Source organism: Pantherophis guttatus, chromosome 2, assembly GCF_059756535.1.
Source record: "Pantherophis guttatus breed Tessera chromosome 2, ASM5975653v1, whole genome shotgun sequence".
Taxonomy (NCBI): domain Eukaryota; kingdom Metazoa; phylum Chordata; class Lepidosauria; order Squamata; family Colubridae; genus Pantherophis; species Pantherophis guttatus.
In genome coordinates this window covers 222,371,870-222,389,118 of record NC_142064.1, presented here as the reverse complement: position 1 = coordinate 222,389,118, position 17,249 = coordinate 222,371,870, and the positions used below count along the sequence as shown (strand labels likewise).

Here is a 17,249-nt window from a genome sequence, read left to right as displayed (position 1 = left end):
TAATTGAGATACTATTAATTGTATATTGTGTTGAAAGCAGAAATGGTTAAGTTGTGGTTCGGAGGAATATATGGGAGAAATTATTTGGTTTATTATTATTGGTAAATATAATTAATTGATTTGAAAGAAATTGGATTGCATGGAAATAATTGGAATATTCATGTTCATATTGATTAATATACAAAAAAGATAGTTTTATAACTAATTGATTTATATTAAAATGTTGAATTTGTATTAAACAACTGTATTACATAATTACATAATTAAACAATGTGAGGATGGATATAAAAATAGATGACAATGGGAAGGGGTATAATATAGAATAGAAGGGAAAAATTGAATTTGATTAAGATTAGAGATGAGGATGAAGGGTAATATTGGTTTTTTTAAAAAATAGATGAGGAATAAATATGGCAAAAAGGAAATATAGAAATTGTAAATTTAATTGAAATGACTAAACGCTGTTTAAATTTGTGAACCAGCCAAATATTCTGTTCAAAGAAAATACATTGTATGTTTGTATGTGTGTTTCTAATTATTGCTATTTATTCATATTTGTTCTCTTTTATTCTTTAAAGTTTAACAATTCATTCTTTATCTTAATATCTTTATATTTGCTTGGGGTTGGCTTTCTTCCCTCTCATCTTTTTTATTGTACAGCAATCTTTCTCCTCAAACCTACCACCTCTCTCTTTTCTTTCCTTCTTACTTTCTCTTCCCCCCACCCTCTTTTTCTTCTCCCTACTTCCTCTTTCTTTCTCCTTCTCCTCCTCTCTTCCTCCCTCTCTTACCCTCACTCCTACTCTAATTTCCATTCCTTCATCCCTCTCTATTGCTGTAATCCTTTAATGCATATGGACTACTCAGAGGGCTGAAAAAGTTATTTTTGACTGGTCCTCACACTTTTGACCAGTCCTCGAACTTATGACTGTCCTCACATTTTACATTTTTGCCCTATCTTGTCATCATGGTGAAGAGAAGCAGTTGTGAAATGAGTGACATGGTTGTTAAGAATGCTGCATGGGCATAAATGTGAGGATGGTCATAAGTGTGAGGACCAGTCAAAAGTGCAAGGACCTGTCAGAAATGACTTTTTTCAGCTCTCTGGTTAGTCCTTTTGTGCATATGGACTACTCAGAGGGCTGAAAAAGTTATTTTTGACTGGTCCTTACACTTTTGACCAGTCCTCAAACTTACGACTGTCCTCACATTTTACATTTTTGTCCTATCTTGTCACCTTGTTGAAGAGAAGCAGTTGTGAAATGAGTGACATGGTTGTTAAGAATGCTGCACGGGCATAAATGTGAGGATGGTCATAAGTGTGAGGACCAGTCAAAAGTGCGAGGACCTGTCAGAAATGACTTTTCAGCCCTCTGAGTAGTCCCTATACACATAGCCATGGCCACCCGGTCACATGACCAGGTAGCCACGCCCACCCAGTCACATGGCCTCCAAGCCACGCCCACACAATAAGCCACGCCCACAATGGTGTCCTTCTTACCAATGTTAAAATCTGTTCACCTTACCCTATAGACATAGCCATGGCCACCCGGTCACATGACCAGCTAGCCATGCCCACCCAGTCACATGACCAGCTAGCCACACCCACAAAATAAGCCACACCCACAATGTCCCTCTTTACCAATGTTAAAATCTGGTCACCTTATGCTTGTGACTGTATAAATTGTATGATTTGTTTCTGGCATTGGACATTAACAGTGATACACCCATTAAAAGTCAAACTGTAACTGCAATCTACAGATTTACTCTAAAATATATAGCTTCTGGGCAACTGTACCATATGAAGTAGGGCTGTATGTGGTGGAGCTAGAAGTCCCTAGTCATGGTGGCTAAAAGCAACTCCAATCAGGGCCGGATTTAGATGAAAAGAGGCCCTAGGCTATTCCACTTATGAGGCCCTTTCACCTATAGTGAAAGTGTAATTTTAATTTTGTTAACAATTTGAATGTAGGCCCCTCTTGATCTTGAGGCCCTAGGCTGAAGCCTAGTTAGCCTATAGGAAAATCCGGCCCTGACTCCAATATATCAGCAGGGTGTCAAATTGGGGAATATTGTTCTTGAATCATTTAGCCCTGCCTATATTGTCATTTGCCTGAACAGCCAGGTGATGGCACTATTTACCATTCAATATATGTGGAATTTGCAACCAAACTATCAGCATTCACATGCATCATCCTTCTGACAAGCCAAACTCCTCACAATCTTCACCAGTATAAAGTATGTCAGGTAGCCTTGTCATATTTCCTTTCAATAAGAATGAAGAGTGATAGAAAGGAGTTTTCTCTTTACAAGTGATAAATTAATTACACTGTACCGACAATGGCTTATTTTTGGCCAATGGATAAAGTCAAGAAGGTGGCTTCATTTTGGCAGTCTAAAGTTTGATCTGGACAGAAGGAGGAGAAAGAGAAGGAGTAGAAGAATAGAAAGAGAACGAGAAGGAGGAGGGGGAGGAGCACAAGAGACTAAGGCTCTTTTACACAACTGAGATTTCATTCTTTCAGACAATGTACTGCAAAGCTTCATTCAGCATGTGAGGTCAGACAACTGTTTCAATTGCTAAAACTGAGAGTTTAGTCTTCTTTAATTAACCTTACATTTAACTGAATCATACTCATGATTAAAAATAATCTACACAAGATAGCAAAAACCTCAGAACCTGCATGGAAATTCAACACAGATCTAAATCCAACAGGGAGAAGGAAGAATGCCTGCCTACCAGATTTTATCCTAGAAAGATAATCAGATAGTAAATTCCTCTTTACCTTCCCTGAAGGAATTTTGCCCCATTTTACAACCTTTCTTGCCACAGTTGTTATGTGAGTCACTGCAGTTGTTAAGTTAGTAACGTGATTCTTAAGTGAATCTGGCTTCCCCATTGACGGTGCTTGTCAGAAGGTCGCAAAAGGTAATCACATGACCCCAGGACATAGCAACCATTCTAAAATATAAGTCAATTGCCAAGCAGCTGAATTTTGATTACATGACAACGGGGATGCTGCAATGGTTGTAAGTGTGAAAAACAGTCATGTCATTTTTTCAGTGCCATAGTAACTAAATGAACTGTTGTAAGTTGAAGGCTATCAAGGTTGACTCAGCCTTCCATCCTTCCGAGGTTGGTAAAATAAGGACCCAAATTGTTGGGGGTAATATGCTGACTCTTGTAAACTGCTTAGAGAGGGCTGTAAAAAACACTGTGAAGTGGTATATAAGTCTAAGTGCTAAGCTAAGTGCTATTGTAGTTATGGAAAGTCTAACCACAACCTCTTGGTTGGTTAATGTGTTTACTAAACCTTAAAAAAATACCCTAAGTAAATCAGTTCTGGCTAATACTTGGATGGCAGAGACAGGAACTGTAAGAAGGCATCACAAGTCACTTTCATATTCTTGAGAAGGAAACTACATAGACAAGTCCACTGAGTAGTGAAATTAAGCTTGACTTAATAATAATAGCATTTAGACAGAGGTGAAATGTAAAATTTGTTACTACTGGTTCTGTGGGCGTGGCTGGGTGGGGGGGTTAATGTGATTGGGTGGGGTGGCCAACTTTTTTTTTTAAAAAACTTTTCAAAGCATTTTTTCTAATGCTTTGAAAAGCCACTGCTGATCAGGCAACTCAGCTGGGATCGTCAGAGACTTTTCAAAGCATTTTTTTTACCACCTCTTCGGCCAAAATGCTCGTGCGGCTCAGCTGGGGGGGGGCAGGAATTTTTGCTACCGGTTCTCCGAACCACCCGCTGCCATCGCTACTGGATCGGGCAATCCGGTCCAAATCAGGAGCATTTTACCCTTGCATTTAGACTTATATACCGCTTCACAATGCTTTACAGCCCTCTCTAAGCGGTTTACAGAGTCAGCATATTGCCCCCAATATACTGGGTCCTCATTTTACCTACCTCAGAAGGATGGAAGGTTGAATCAACCTTGAGCCTGGTGAGATTTGAACTGCCAAATTGCAGGCAGCCAATAGCCAGCGGAAGTAGCCTGCAGAACTGCATTCTAATCACTGCACCACCACAGCTCTTAAGGCAGTATTAGAATATGGAAGTAACTACTCAAGATGACATGAGATTTTATGTGGCTTTAAAGAGGGTTCCAGAGATAGAGGCCACTATAAAAAGGCCCATGTATTTCCAATTGAGAAAATATTCTGCGAAAATTCTCCTTGAGATGTTCAGACAGGACAAACAGAATCAACTTTGGCAAGGCGGTGCCTAGGAGTAATTATGTTGATATCAATTTCCAAAGAAAAGCAGCAAGGGTAATGGGACCAGTTAATGTCCTGTTGATTAGCTTTTCAGAAGCACTTAGCTCAGAAACTGTGATGGAATAGATGGGCCTTTAATCAAATCATGTAGACTTACTTTTCTCATGCCCTTACATCAGATCATTTCTAAGCAACCTGCCCGACATTAACACCATATAAAGCAATGCAGTCTGTGTTGGCAGGGGGACAGAGATTGACCTCAAGGCACCTTGTTTGTGGGATGCCGCAAGGGTCGGTCCTCTTGCCCCTCCTGTTCAACATTTATGTGAAGCCGCTGGGTGAGATCATCCGTGGTTTTGGGGTGAAGTTCCATCAGTACGCTGATGATACTCAGCTGTACATCTCCACCCTGGACCACCCCAATGATGCCCTTGACGTGATGTCACGGTGCCTGGAGGCCGTGCGGATCTGGATGGGGAGAAACAAGCTCAGACTCAACCCCTCCAAGACCAAGTGGCTGTGGTTTTCGGCATCCCGGTATAGCCAGCTGGCTCCATCGCTGACTATTGGGGGTGAGATCTTGGCCCCCTCAGAGAGGGCTCGCAACTTGGGTGTCCTCCTGGATACACGGCTGTCTTTAGAAGATCATATGATGGCTGTGGCCAGGGGGGCTTTTTATCAGGTTCGCCTGATTCACCAGTTGCGTCCCTTTCTGGACCGGGACGCCTTGCGCATGGTTACTCATGCCCTTGTCACCTCCTGTCTGGACTACTGTAATGCTCTCTACATGGGGCTCCTCTTGAAGAGCACTCGGAAGCTCCAACTGGTCCAGAATGCGGCTGCATGGGTGATTATGGGATCGACACGGCACACCCATGTAACACCTCTCCTGCGCAAGCTGCACTGGCTCCCGGTGGTCTTCCAGGTGCGATTCAAGGTGCTGGTTACCACCTTTAAAATGCTCCATGGCTTAGGACCTGGGTACATACGAGATCGCCTTCTGCCACCGATAGCCTCCCACCAGCCAATACGCTCCCACAGAGAGGGACTCCTCAGGGTGCCGTCGGTCAAACAATGTCGACTGGCGACACCCGGGGGAGAGCCTTCTCTGTGGGGGCACCTGCCCTCTGGAATGAATTGCCCCCAGAGATACGTATGATCCCCGACCTACGTACCTTTCGCCGTGCCCTTAAGACTTTATTGTTTCAACAGGCTGGGCTGGCTTAGAAAACGAATTTTAATTGGGTGTTTTTAGTTTTTTAATATAAGGGCCAAATTATTTAATATGTTTTAAACTGTTTTTAAATTTTATAGATATGTTGTTTTACTGTGGCTGTACACCGCCCTGAGTCCTTCGGGAGAAGGGCGGTATAAAAATTTAAATAATAAATACATAAATACATAAACCCAAATACACAGGCTCCCGGGACTGTTGGGACATAAAACACAGCTCTTTCTAATATCTTTAAGAAAGGTGGAACATTGGGTGTAATAGTTTTCATTCCTGTTTTGTGCTTTTCTCGCCTATAGTAGTTTGCCTTACTCAGCATGATCCCACTGAGGATAATAGAAAAGAGCAAGTGATATGATCCAGAAAGGAACAGGATTTTATATGCCATGATTGCATTGTCTCCTACAGCTCAGCGCATTAAAGATATAGGTTTGCATCCTGGCAACTGTAAGAGTTTCCCTGCTGCCCGATGGCAATCCATCCTAAAGTGTTAGATCTTATTGCTGGTTTGCTGGTGGGTTCTCCCAGGCTTACGGTGCTGCAGTATTTCAGCTGTTATGATCTTGGGATGGTGTTCAGAGGAGCTCAGAATTTCATGGCTACGACAATCCTGAATTTGTCCCAGGTTATCTCAGCTATGTCTACTAGAGATGGCCCCTTGTTAGATCTAATGTTTACTTTAGAGCAGATGGCACATGATCTAGATACGGGAGGCATTGTCACTAATTCCTAACTGTGTTCAGATCATTTTCTAATTACGATGTACGTTACTGAAAATTCTGATCTCTGCAAGGATGATTTGGCCCTATTTGAACAGTCAGCCCCAGCTGCTTGATAGATCCAGATGGCTTTTTAAAAGTGCTTGGAGATTTTTCTCAGCAGCCTGGTAAGCACTTCCACTCTGCATCTGGAACAAGAAGATAACTAGGGCACTAGATGTGATTGTTTCTCTCTTGGATGACTGATCCTGAGGGTCAACCTGGGTTTATCAAGGAGTTCCAGCAAAGGAAATAAGTGAAGATGATGGGAAAAGCAGATTCCTTTCAGTCTGAATTCAGAGCCAGGAATTCAGCTTTCTCCATTTTGTTCTTGATGTCTCAAGTTAGGTCCACAGGGAGGAAGTGACAGGGAAGGAAATATATGAACCCTTGACCCCTTTTCTAAATGTATGACCTGAAAACCTCTTAAGGGTTCATTATTCTTGATTTGGTTACCTCTTCATAAGACCAGTACAGAGGAAAGCTTTTTGCTGCTGTCAGTGGCAATCTCAAACTCCTTTTGACAAGGGGAGGTATAGTTTGAGAAACTGATCCCTTGTTTGCTGTTCCTCTTCACAAAGTGTATAATTTTTCCTTGTCTGCACAGTAAATGTGGGAAATCAAATCCTAAATGATGCTAAGTCTGGTCAATGATATCTCAGTAGCTGTCTCGGCAACAAACATCATTGAAATGTGCTTGCTTCCCTTTCTCTAATGTTCAAAATGCCTACGTTCTTTCAAAATGCTAAAATGGAAGAAATTCTATCTTTTTAATACCCTTTTGTGTTATTTTTGTCTTCCTTAAGCATTTTTAAAATATATATTTAGAATTAAATACAATGTAATTTAGAATATAAGTGGGGTTTTTTTTTTTTGCATTTTTAATTTAGTCTACTTTGGTTTTTAAATGTTTTTTTGAAAACAAGTTCTATGTTTTTTGAAAAATATTTCAAAATATGTGAAATATGTGTCTTTTGAAAAATATTTTATTTCCATGGGTAATTTAGTACAGGATTTTTTGCTTTTCTTTTCCCCCTTACTATATACTGGTAGATCTTTTTATATTAGGTTTATATTACATATAAAACTCACTTTTGTCTTTATTTTGGTTGTTTAACTTTACATTTACATTTAATGCACAGTCTTTCACATTCATATGAAAAATATGGAAACTGAATTGTCTTTTTAAAATACATTTACATATTACTATAGTATTTGATTTTAGATTTTTTAAAATTAGAATATGCATTTTTATAAAGATTTTCTTGGGTTTGCCCTTGAATTTTACTTTTTTAAAGAATGCCTCCATCAAAACCTGTATGTATTTTCATATCGTATACTTAAAAATTTGTAGTGTTGCAGGCATTTCCCCTGATATATACTTCTTTGCAAACAATTTTCCCTAATGTATGTCTTATACTATGCAATTTTCTCTTGGGTATATATTTTTACACTTTTGTTTTGATGGGGAACTACATTATAAAATACAATTTACAAGAAGGTGAAAATGAATTGTACTGTATTGTACAATATATATATTAGTTCAAAAGTTCAAAAGCAATATATATGCTAGTTCAAAAAGTAAAAATTGTAGGAGTGTGTTTTAACAGGCGAACCAAATCGATTTTCCTTTCTTGCTGAAAAAGCAAATAGCATATCAGCAGTACATATGTCTCAAAGAAAGAAAGATTATATTTTGCCTGGATACAAACATAAAATGCCATTTATATAGATAATTCTGTATATGTAGATAAATTTTTGGAAATATATAGTTGCCTAAATCTTCTCATTATGCTTATTCTTATGGGAAGACAATGAGATCAAATCATTGAGAAAAGTTGGCAGCTGTAATTCAGCTGAAACTTTACAGCACTACCCAACAATGATACACTCCATATATTCATTGTTGAATTTTAATTCTGGATCTTGTCAAAATTTAGAGGAATGACTGCAGCAAAAAAGTGAGAAAAAAGTACTAATAATAAGTTGAAGAAGTGGCAGTTTCCTTTGGTATTTAAACTATGCAATCCTGCAGATTGCTTTAGAGTTAAGGAATAATACATGGAATTAGACTTGGTGCTAGTTGGTTGGAATTTGGTAGGAAAGGTGTATCGTGGAGAAACCTCAGCTTGCAAAGGTCTGTAACTAGAGGACTTCAAGGGATAAGAACCTAATGGACGGAACAGCAGAACTGGAAAGGACCTTGGAGGCAGTGGTGGGATTCAGCCAGTTCGCACCACTTCGAGAGAACCGGTTGTTAACTTTCTGAGCAGTTTGGTGAATTGGTTATTGGAAGAAATAATTAGGGCAGAGAACCAGTTGTTAAATTATTTGAATCCCACCACTGCTTGGAGGTCTTCTAATTCAACTCCCTGCTCAAGCTGGAGACCCTATAATATTTCAGACAAATGGTTGTCCAATTTCTTCTTAAAAACCTCCAGTTTTGGAGCACTTGCCTTCTGGAGGCAAATAATTCCATTGATCAATTGTTCTATCAGGAAATTTCTCCTTAGTTCTAGGTTGCTTCTCTCCTTGACTAGTTTCCATCTATTGCTTCTGGTCATGCCTTCAGGTGCTTTGGAAAATAGGCTGACCCCCACTTCTTTGTAGCAGCCCCTTAGATTTTGGAACATATCACCCCTAGTCCTTCTTTTCATTAAACTACACATAACCAGTTCCTGCAACCATTTTTCATATGTTTTAGCCTCCAGGCCCCTTATCTTCTTTGTGGCTCTTCTCTGCACTCTTTCTAGAGTCTCAGCATCTTTTTTATATCATGTCAGCCAAAACTGGATGCCATATTCAAGTTTGGTCTTACCAAGGCATTATAAAGTGGTATTAACACTTCACGTAATCTTGATTCTACACCTATGTTCATTCAGTCTAAGACTGCGTTGGCTTTTTTGGCAACTACAGCACACTGCTGGCTCATATTTAAGTGATTGTCCACCAGGACTCTAAGATCCCTCTCATAGTACTATTATTGAGCCGGGCACCACCTATTTTATACCTATGCATTTGGTTTTTCTTGTCTAAATGTAGAACTTTACTTTTCTCACCACTGAATTTCATTTTGTTAGATAGGGTCCAGTGTTCAAGTCTGTCAAGATCCTTCTGTATCTTGAGCCTATCTTCCGGAGTGTTGGCTATTCCTGTCAGCTTGGTATCTGCAAATTTGATAAATTTGATGATCTATCCCCTCATCTAAATCATTGATGATATTGAAGAATACTGGGCCTAAGACAGTCTTGGGGTATCCCACTGCATACTTCCATAGAATAGAATAGAATGGAATGGAGTGGAGTGGAGTGGAGTGGAGTGGAGTGGAGTGGAGTGGAGTGGAGTGGAATGGAATAGAATAGAATAGAATAGAATAGAATAGAATAGAATAGAATAGAATAGAATAGAATAGAATAGAATAGAATAGAATAGAATAGAATAGAATTCTTTATTGGCCAAGCGTGATTGGACACACAAGGAATTTGTCTTGGTGCATATGTTCCCAGTGTACATAAAAGAAAAGATATGTACATCAAGAATCATAAGGTACAACACTTAATGATAGTAGATGCACTTAATACATGTAGATGCAGTTCCAATAAGGAAAGAATCTGCAAAGATAATTAAATTAATTATCAGTTAGTGATAGCTGTTGGGCAGTTTAGAGCATGTAGGGAAATTAAAATTATGAACCTCTGCTCAAATGATGTTTCTCCTAAGGAGCAGAGAGGCAGAAACAAAACCCAGTAGTTAATAAAGACATAAAAGTAAGGAGTTATGGCAGGGGTGTCAAAGTCAAGGCCTGTGGGCTGGATCCGGCCTATGGGGTTCTTAGACCTGGCCCATGGGGCCGCCCTGGAAACAGTGAAGGACTGTCCTACGGTGCCTCTGCCAGTGAAAATGGAGCTCAGGAGGGCCGCATGTGGCCCTCCTGAGCTCCATTTTTGCTAGCAGAGGGTTGCAGGAGGCTGTTGCAGCCGAAAATGGAGCTCAGGAGCCCATTTTCTCTGGCAGAGCACTCGGGACACCACATGCGCCCCTGACATAAGTCACAATGAGCTGACCACGCCCACCCTGGCCACACCACCCCGGTCCCCCAAGGTGAAATACAACCGTGATGCGGCCCTCAATTAAATCGAATTTGACCCCCCTGAGTTATGAGGTTGAATGCTTGAGATACATGTCTGGATGAGGGGAAGGGAATAGAAGCCAAGGTTTCAGTTATGTCTGCAGGGTTGAGATTGTCAGAATTAACCACTTAATGTGTGTTGTGATATAAGTCCCCGAAGGGTGGGGCTTGTATCATGATGCTCCATCCACCTTCTTGCCAGTTCCTCCCCACCTGCCATAGATGCTGCTGCAGGGAAGCTCAGGGGCTATAAAGAACTCAGGTATATCGTTTGGCCAATGGAGTGAGAAACAGAGACTAGCAGGTTTTCACCTGTAAGGAAATTATTCAGTAAATTAATTGGGGGAAGGCTGATGCCTGACTGGATGAGATGGACCAGAATAAAGGAGTCTGAATACAGAAGCAAAGATCCCTTAAGACACTGCTACCACTGATGGGCTGGGCAGGAGAATTAATTTGTTTACATCTTGTATTGAGCCTTTAAAGTCTTGAAGGTTCTAGCAAGGGAGCACAGCTATTGTCTACTTTTGATTGAAGAGCAACACTCTGTGGCAGACCTCAAAGTGGTTGTTTTGGAAATATGGGACTTTTGAAAGCACTATGTAGTGAGGAATTGCTGAACTGACATACATTAAAAAGTTTCAAGCAATTTGAGAAAGTCTCAACAAACAGAATGGATTGATCAATTGTTAATTGATGAGATACTAGCAGTCTGTGTCATGTGTAATCTGCAGGGCCGATTTATTTCTGCTTCCTAGTTGCCTCCACCTTTCCCGTATCTCCTCAGTGCAGCCACTCCGTGCAGTGGATGACATGAAATGCAGCTCATGACAGCTGATGCCTTCTCATAAAATTTGTTAAGTTGGACAAGGTATTACCAGACTCCCTCTTGTTTTTTGCCCCCATGGACTAATGTGGCTCTTCTCCTGTCTAGGATGGTCCATCCTCTTCCATTAAGTGCACAGTTTATGGAGCAGTGGTGGTGGGGGGAGGGGACACTGGCCTAGCCAGCCTGCTCAGTTGACTCAAGCCTGTCGATCAATGCAATGACAGATGTAGCAGCCAGATGACTGTCCCTTTAAAGAGACTGCTCAGTCTGTTCATGGGGGGGGGGGGCGGACGGACGGGACGACACGTGTGGGGGAGGGAAAAGGCTGCTAGTTTCTCAGTTTGGTAAGACTCAATGAATTCAGTACATCAATAGCTTAATGTTGTTTAGTTCTTTACCTGCCTGGGCTAGACAACCTATTATATACCTGTGTGTCATTTGTTTTCTTCTTGGATTAAGATGGGCAGCTATACAAATGTTTTAAACAAATAAATGCAAACAATGAAGTTCCTAATTAGAGGCTTGGTTTTTTCCTTTCTTCCCTTATTAGGTTTGCAAAGGTTGAGAGAGAAAAATTGCCCCCTAGAGCCTCTCCCTCCATCTGGAAATTAGATTTGTTTTAAATCAACTGCAAAGAAGTTAGTTTGCAGATGGTTTTGGGAGCCAGTTTACTGAATCCAGAACAGCTGTATCATATTCCAAGCAAACCAAGCCGGTTGCCTTGTTCTGCTTGGGCCTCTTTGAATTGCAGAGTACATTGCCATAGGAAGATACATAGGTCAGACGCTACCCAGTTTTTGTGTCAAATGTCACAAATAGTAATTCCCTCACGCACCCACCCCCAGGAAAAAACAAACAAACCCACAGGATGAGAGGTTAAAAATTGCTATATGTAAAGTGTTTGCTGATTAAAGCAGACAACAATTGGGGGAAAGAAAATGGCATTTGGAGACCGATCTCCAGAACCATCAGATGTTTGCTTTAATAGGCAAAAAAGTAGATCAGGGGTGTCAAATCCGCGTGGTCATGTGATATATCGCAACTTTTTTCCTCTTCACTAAACCGGGTGTGGGCATGGTCGGCTCGTGATGCATCTGGCCCGTGGGCTGCAAGTTTGACAGCCTTGAAGTAGATTAAAAATATATCTTTCTACTTTCCTCTGCTGCTGCATTTGTTATGTCCCCTACAAAAAAAGGACAAGGTACCACAAAAAGAGGCACGTGACCTGTGGAAAGCTAGAAGTACAGTAATCTCATCAGGTTGGTTGGACAGGCCATTATTGTTTATAGGTCCTACTCAGGGGTGGGTTCTACTTACCTTTACTACCGGTTCACAATGGGAGCATGTGTGCGCATTTCTGCATGAAGAGATAGTCAATTATGACGTCTGGGCGGGTGGATGGAGCCTCCCACCACTTTTACTACCGGTTCTATAGAACTGGACAGAACCGGGAGCAACCCACCACTGGTCCTACTTCCTCCCCATCACAACTGTCCTTTTCACTTTCTTAAAAGTTGTGCTCTGCTGTCCTTTTGCTCTTCTACCAGCAATGTCTATTCAATAAACTCCAGCTTCTTTGGGTAAGTCTAGAGGAAACCTGTCACATTTTAAGTGGACTCTCTTCCCATCCACTTTTTTGTCAAACAGCATGCTGGCCCTGTCTTTGTTCTTCTTGCACTGGTGGAAGAAGATGGGAAGACAAGAAGAATAGAAAGATGGCAAGATTTTTCTCCTCCTCCCTCTGTGCAGGGATCATATCAGAGGTGGTATTCAGATGGTTAGGGCCGGTTCGGGTAAACCGGTAGCAGCAACTGCGGGTGCGCCTGTCCACCCACCCAGACGTAATGCTGTCCTTTTTAGCCATGTTTTCGAGGCTGGGCGCATGCACGCGCACGAGCAAAACGCATGTGCAGAAGGCTGGGCGCATGTGTGGAAGGCGTGTGTGTGCACAGCGAGTGTGTGGAAGGCTGGGCACATGCATGGAAGGCGCACGTGTGCAAGTGAAACAAGTGTGCGCGAGCGCGGCGAACCGGTGGCAACAATTTGTGAAACCCACTCCTGGATCATATTAATTAGTAGAATAGGCTACACAATAATCAAATTCAGAGTAAATTGGTTGTGAATGCCGATTTCCTCTTTCATAAGAAATAAGTATACAGTGAACAAGCAGGTAAAAAAATAAACTAGTTTATGACATAACTTAAAAAAACAGTATAGCTAAAGACAGTAAGAGTAACAGTAAGAGATAGGCTGTATTGGCCCAGAGATTCAACTAAGGATCAGTCCTCAATGTATGACCACAACTGAGGCGAGAACATCTGTTGCTTAGCAATGCAGTCACTAAGTAAATTGCATCCCAATTTTACAAGCTTTTTTTTTTTTTGCCATAGTCATTAAGTGAATTGCTATGTTATGATTGGTTGTAAGTATTAGAATTTATAGGCCGTAAGTCACTTTTTTTAAAGCACTCTCATAAATTGGAATATTTATTAAATGAATGGTTGTAAGTCAAGGACTACCTTTAATCCAATGCTCATTGACCAAATAGTGGCCAACCGGGTACATCTGGGAAGTCTAAGGCATAGAGAGGAAGGTATAAGTAAAACGTTTCTTCCTCCCTAGCAGCTGGTATTTAAGGACTGTTGGAAGATCCTGTATCAACTGACCATTGATAGTACTGCCTTGCTTGAGCTTTGCTGATACTGCAACTTCTCATTCTTTTCATTCCTTATTTCTAGTTGTATTCCTGAAAAAATATCACTCAACCGAGGATTCCCCACTCCACCCCAGGCAATACCATGTAAAGGATTAACTCAGCAAACAGGAACTAATTATGGGTAGCAGTTGGAATTTATATTGGCAACTGGCAGACTGTACTTTTGCTGTGAAACATGAGACAGGTTGCAAACTGCTGAAGACGCTTTCAAGGGAGACTTAGAAGTATGAATCTTATCCTGCTAATGATAGCATGTGTGTTTCTATTCCTCTGATACTTTATTTTCATCCTTATAATAACGAATAACTCAAGAAAAAAACACAGTTGCTAAGATTTTGAGTAAAGACAACTTTGTCTTTTTTTTTTTTCAAGAGTAAAGCTAGTTACTTTTCCAGATCACAATTAAGTCCTTGTGTAATTTACCGGTAAGTACCAGCCAACCCTGTTCTGCCCACTATAATGATCCGAGATGAAATTAATTTATGAGGGCAGACATTATTACCTCTTTATTGCTGGCTGGGTAGGGAGCACAAGTCAAACTGAAACAAAAATTAACAAAAAGAAATATTTTACTTATATCTTTCTGTTCTGATGTTTAAATCCGCAGAAAGTCATACTACAATCCTTGGCTTTTGTGGGATTGCCTTTATCAGGGTGCAACATTTGTTTTGCATAATGACAGCAGTGTATTTAAACAACTGTGTTGGAACCATGATTTGAGCAATGATTGGGTCTATAAAAGACTCCAAAGGACAGCAAGGATTGGTTGGGATGGCTTGCAATAACTCCACCCACGATACAATACAGTATATTATGGTTCTTTAACTTGATGGCTTTAGAAGTGTCCTTAAAGACACCTCAATCAGTCCCTTCTTCACCCCAAAATACCCAGCAGAAGCCAGCCCAGCCCAGTACATTGATCCCTTTGTTTCCTGTATAGTAAAGTTTATCAATATTGCGTACAAAAACATCAAATTGCCTGAACCAGTGGTGGGTTGCTCCTGGTTTGCCCTGTGGCCAGACTGTAAGAAGCCACATGAAAAGGATTCAGATTTCACCCAGCTAGACATTGATCTGATCCTTTAGGCCAATTTCTCTTGCCATACTATCTTGGACAGGAATTTTTATTTTATTTAAGATATGGCATCTACAGAGGTCATACAATCACTGATATACAAATTTAGTTTAAATATTGTATCAATAGATAGATAGATAGATAGATAGATAGATAGATAGATAGATAGATAAGATAGACAGACAGACAGACAGAGACAGAGAGAAAGAGACAGAGAGATATAGAGATAATATAAGTGGACAGTACAATAGAGGAGATAATATGTTAAATTAAGATAAAATCATAACAAAAACATCATACTATGGAGCCATACAATTGCAATGGGATAGTTGTTATAATTCGATATTTAAGGAAGCTAACCATCTAACTGCTTCTGATACGGCTGCAGTGATATCATCCCAGGTACTTTGAAATTTCCTCAGGGGATGTTCTTGAACTATTGGACAGGAAGAGAAAACTAGTCTAGAAAGCAATCTGGAAAGTTTGGCCTAGTTCAAAATAAAAGTATTTAGGGAATGTGACCCTTTTCTGAGTAAGACTGCTATGGGCAATTGCAGAAATACCCAATAAGACTTTCTATATACAGAAACAAACCATCATGGAAAAACAAAACAGTCCTCACTACAACAACCAGTACCTGAAAAACCGTGTAACAAATAGTTAAGTTACAAATCTATCATGATTGTTGAAAAATTTCTTGACATGAAGAAAGTGGTAGACAACTATGCTTCTTACCATGACTGCCTCTTCCTCTTCATCAATACATAACTTAATTAGCTTCTGCTTATAGGTATTTGATACACAGCAAAATCCTTCACTTGCTAATAGATTTCCGTTCCCCTCTTTCCCCCAAAGAAGGGTAGAACTAGCTAATTCCCAAATTAGTTGCTGTAGAATTAGTATTGCTGGGGTCACTAGTGAGCAGAGCCTCCCCTTAACAGTGGGTGTGAAGTCTCTCACACCCAAATAGAGCCATTAAATAGGGAAGCATTTTTGAAAACTTGTAGCCAATGGCCCCAACTCCAATCCCAGGAAAATTAAAGCCTGACCTGTGAAGTGCTGGCGACAGATGCAGGTGTAACCTCCTTCCTTGCGGGTGCAGATTCCGCCATTGAGGCAGGGGTTGGAATAGCAGAGGTTAATCTCCATTTCACAGTAGTCGCCAGTGAAGCCTTGAGGGCAGCGGCAGCGCAAGCCTGTGATAGGGTGGATGGGTCGGAAGAGGGTGGACAAGGAGGCGATGAAAGGAGACGAGCTGTCAAACCTGAGCACCGAGATGCACTTCATATAGTTTTGGCAGGGCTCACGAAGGCAAACGTTGTCATCGAAGGGTAATACTTCCAGCATAGAGACTGAGGTGAGGGTCATGCGTTTCATGTATAACTGTTCTTGAAGCTCTTCTGAACTAAAAAAGTGGCCACTTCGGGGCGACATTGCCGAGAAACTGACATTCAGCACTTGTCCTCCGACGTCTGTGTCATTCTGGATGTTGAAGATGAAGACATCCTCCTTGGGTGTGGCCAGCACAGTAGCCACACCCTCTAGAAAGTTGGCGAGAAGAGGTGACAAGAAGCGCTCCTCCCACATGTTCTCTAGGCGCACGGTGATACTGTTTGCCAACATGTCTTCAGTGATGACAATGACACGCAGGACACACTGGGCTGTCACACTGTGGATCCCATCTGCAAAATGGAGAAGAGAGGGGATTAAAAATAGTGTTCTCAAAAATGTTCCTATACAGGTAGTCCTCAATTTACAACAGTTCACTTAGTGAACATTTGAAGATACAACAGCATTGAAATGACCATTTTTCACACTTATGACTGTTATAGCATCCCCATGGTCATATGATTTATATCGAATGCTTGACAACTGATTTATATTTATGATGGTTGCAGTGTCCTGGGGTCATGCGATCCACTTTTGCAAACTTCTGACAAGCAAAGTCAATGGGGAAACCAGATTCACTTAACAACCGCATTATTAGTTGAACAACTGCAGTGATTCACTTAACAAAGATTGCAAGAAAAGTCATAAAATGAGGCAAAACTCACTTAACAGATTTCTCAATTAGCAACAAATTTGGGGCTCAATTGTGGTTATAAATTGAGGACTACCTGTAGCACAATTTAGTATACAAGAACATGAAATTGTCATTTGTCATATAACCCACTGAAACTTTTGCGTTAGTATTCATATGTGAAACCAATCATTTGATGGGGAAAAAATATTCCCCAAGCTAGTACCTTCCAGAGTATGGAACATTATTCAAACTCAACCATT

General features: G+C 40.8%; 1 protein-coding gene across 1 annotated transcript in view; it reads right to left on the bottom strand.

Annotated features, from left to right (window-relative positions):
• Positions 1–17,249, bottom strand: part of CELSR3 (cadherin EGF LAG seven-pass G-type receptor 3) — a 151,561-nt gene that overhangs the window by 104,776 nt on the left and 29,536 nt on the right. The window contains exon 2 of the mRNA XM_087885169.1: positions 16,016–16,648. Within this exon, the coding sequence (XP_087741295.1) occupies positions 16,016–16,648 (633 nt within the window). The remainder of the gene's footprint in view (positions 1–16,015; positions 16,649–17,249) is intronic.